General features: G+C 44.3%; 1 protein-coding gene across 5 annotated transcripts in view; it reads left to right on the forward strand.

Annotated features, from left to right (window-relative positions):
• Positions 1-2,534, forward strand: part of Fetub (fetuin B) — a 14,960-nt gene extending 12,426 nt beyond the window's left edge. For 3 of the 5 annotated variants that reach the window (XM_031364651.1, XM_031364650.1, XM_031364654.1), the window contains 2 exons: positions 570-680; positions 2,049-2,534. In XM_031364651.1, coding sequence (XP_031220511.1) covers positions 570-680; positions 2,049-2,408 — 471 coding nt within the window. In that variant the 3' untranslated portion in view covers positions 2,409-2,534. The remainder of the gene's footprint in view (positions 1-569; positions 681-2,048) is intronic. The other 2 variants (XM_031364653.1, XM_031364652.1) reach the window with 1 other exon arrangement.
• The last annotated feature ends 546 nt before the right edge of the window (positions 2,535-3,080 follow it).

The following is a 3,080-nucleotide window of genomic DNA, read 5'->3' on the forward strand; positions in this document are numbered from 1 at the left end:
TTAAAATGTCATATGCAATATGATCCTAGAGTTTAAAAGAAAAATATACGTGCAAAGGGAAAAGATTAGAAGAAAAGGATCAAAAGATTACTGGTAATGAGAACCATGCACGGAATTGCGGGTCAGTCTTTTCTTTTGTTCGTATAGTTCTAAAGAGTAATTTATTACATTTATAATAAAAACCTACAATTTTATTTTCAAATAGATAGAAGGTTAAGGAACTGAGAGTGTTTTTGCCTGAGAAGACAAAAATTCATTCAGAACACATTCAGGGCTGCTGCAGAGAAGAAAACACCAAGCTTCTAATCGGCCAAGGGCAGACTCAGGGCCAAGCCATGGACAGTGTGTAGACACAGGGAGACCTTCTTTAAAACCACCGTTCCCATTGCTGGAATCGAGCTGGATTCAGTTGTTTTTAGATAATTCACAGGGACATGGCTGAAAGCCTGCCCTTTTCCAAGGTAGGAGCAGAAAAGCATGGCTCAGCTATGCATTACGTAAGCGGAAAGGGAGGGGCTTGCAGCTCTGCTCACCAGTAACTTAATACTCACATGATGCCTTTCCTTTAGCCCGTTGGTCTTTGCCAAGGTTCTCTGCTCCAAGGTCCTCCGAGGCAAGTTCCTCTGATTCAACCCTTAGAGAAGTCTGTCACTGTGACTTGTGAGTTTTTCGAATCTCAGGTATTTATCTTTTGAAAAAAAAATATATTACCATTGTGTGTTTGTACAGTGTAAGTGTATTGAGCACGTGTGCCATGGCATACAAGTGGAGTCAGAGGACAACATGGTGTAGTTTGTTCTTTCCTTTGCATGGAGTCTGGGGAGTTAAACTCAGGTCGCTGGGCTGGCAAGAGCATGATGTTCCCTGTTGAACCCTACCATTCTAACTGTAACACACACACACACACACACACACACACACACACACACATGTTTTTTAGTGGAATCAGGTGATGTATTTCTAGGTTCCTATTTCTCAACCTCTTTTGGCTTTTCCCAAGATTCAGGATCACTTTACATAGGCTACATAAACCCACACATATAGGAGATAAGCATACCCTACTGTTTTAGTTCCAGTACAGCCCTGCAGAATAAGGGAGAAGACTCACGAACAACACAGTGAACCACACACTTGCACAGCGTAAGCCTTCCTGGTGCTAAATCCAGTCAGTGTCTCCTAGAAGCCGCTCTCACCTCAGAGAGAATCACTTCCATGAAGGTGTTTATTCTCTCTCCACAAACACTAAGTACTTACTGTTGGGTAGCCTGATCCAGTGAGACAGGCTGCCTGGGCTTCCTCCCTGCTCAGTCCCTGTAAGCTCTGCTGCCACCCCTTACCTGTCTGGGTCTTGGTACCCTCATCACCTGTCTGTTCTGATGTCTAAGACAGACCTGCGAGACTTGGATGGAGGGCACTACACTGGGTGTAACATGAAACAAACAGTAAAAGAGGCCACCTGCTGCCACTCCTGGTAGCAAAGGCAACTCCCTGGGGACCCCGAGTACATCTTTAAGCCCCTCTAAATCACTGCTCTGAAATGAAAGACTTCATGTCCAGCTGCTGCAGGTCTTACTTCTAACTGGCCCTTACCTGTTTTGTTGTCGATCTTTTTATCAGGAGGCCTATTCCTGAGCTCAGTGGTTCTCAACCACAGGAGGCAACACAGGGGTCGCCTAAGACCTTTGGAAAACACAGATATTTACATTATGATTCATAAGAACAGTGGGATTATGAAAATAATTTCATGGTTGAGGGTCACTACAACATGAACTGTTTCAAAGGGTCTCAGCATTAGGAAGGTTGAGAACCACTGGTGTAGCTGGTTTCTGTAAACATTCAGAAATGCCCCAAGCAAAGACGAATCTGTTAGCCCATGCCTGTAATCCCAGTACTCAGGGGATGAGGTTGGAGGTGATGAATTTGAACCTGGGCTATCTTAAGACCATGTTACAAACATGCAGTCACAAAACAACTTTGCCTGGTGTGGATTATGGTAGGGCATTCCCTGTAGAATTCTGCATTTAAAAAAAAAAACATTGTTATTTCAGGCTCAGGTCCCTGGAGATGAGAACCCTGCTGTTACCCAGAGCCCTAAGAAACTCCCTCAGAAAAACACAGCCCCTACCAGCTCCCCCTCCATAACTGCACCAAGAGGATCTATCCAACACCTTCCTGACCTGGATGCTGAGAAGCCTGAGGAGTCCAAGGGAGAGAGTCCCGAGGAAACCTTCCCTGTGCAGCTGGATCTAACCACAAATCCCCAAGGGGACACACTGGATGTTTCCTTCCTGTACCTGGAGCCTGGGGAAAAGAAGCTGGTGGTACTGCCGTTCCCTGGAAAGGAACTGCGCTCCGCTGAGTGCCCAGGGCCTGCAAAGGAGAAGAACCCTCTGATTCTCCCACCCTGAGACTCACTAACAGGGTTCCATAGGGGTATGGTCCCCAGCACTAGATGCGAGGTAGTGGGAATTGGGAAGGACACAGACGATCAAATGTAGACAGGCCAATAAAGTGTGTCCTTTTGATGCTTCTTGATCTCAGGATGTTGACTGGAAATGGAAAGAAGATGAAATCCCCATTCTGGTGGGCTCCACTGGTTGGATTCTGTACCCTGGGCAGTATCCTGTACAAAATGCCCAGACTCCAACTACCTTTTCTTTTCTCTTTACTTTTTTTTAAAAAAAAAAATCCATTTAACATCTTTTCTTAGGCAGAACTGCCATATACACATAAACCCAAATGTCTATAACATCACTAGAAGATTTAATCTAATGGATCTATTAGGATCAGAGGCTTACTGTTGTCACAAATGCTCTTTCTGCAGTTTGTGACTATGATTTCAGCCTCTAGTAACTTTGCCTTTTTATGATTAAAAAGGGCAATGTTCTTAGATGAGGTGCTATAGATATCCTCCAGCTGTCTCTTTAAAAATTATTTAAACATTTTCTTCATACAGTATATTTTTAACATTTCCATTCCCAATCTCCCAATGTCTTGTTCTTTCTCTCTCTTAAAAAAAAGGGGGGGGCACGCACACCCACAAGACCAAACCTCCTCCCAAGGGCACAAAGCACAAAAAA

This window comes from Mastomys coucha, unplaced genomic scaffold, assembly GCF_008632895.1.
Source record: "Mastomys coucha isolate ucsf_1 unplaced genomic scaffold, UCSF_Mcou_1 pScaffold12, whole genome shotgun sequence".
NCBI lineage: Eukaryota > Metazoa > Chordata > Mammalia > Rodentia > Muridae > Mastomys > Mastomys coucha.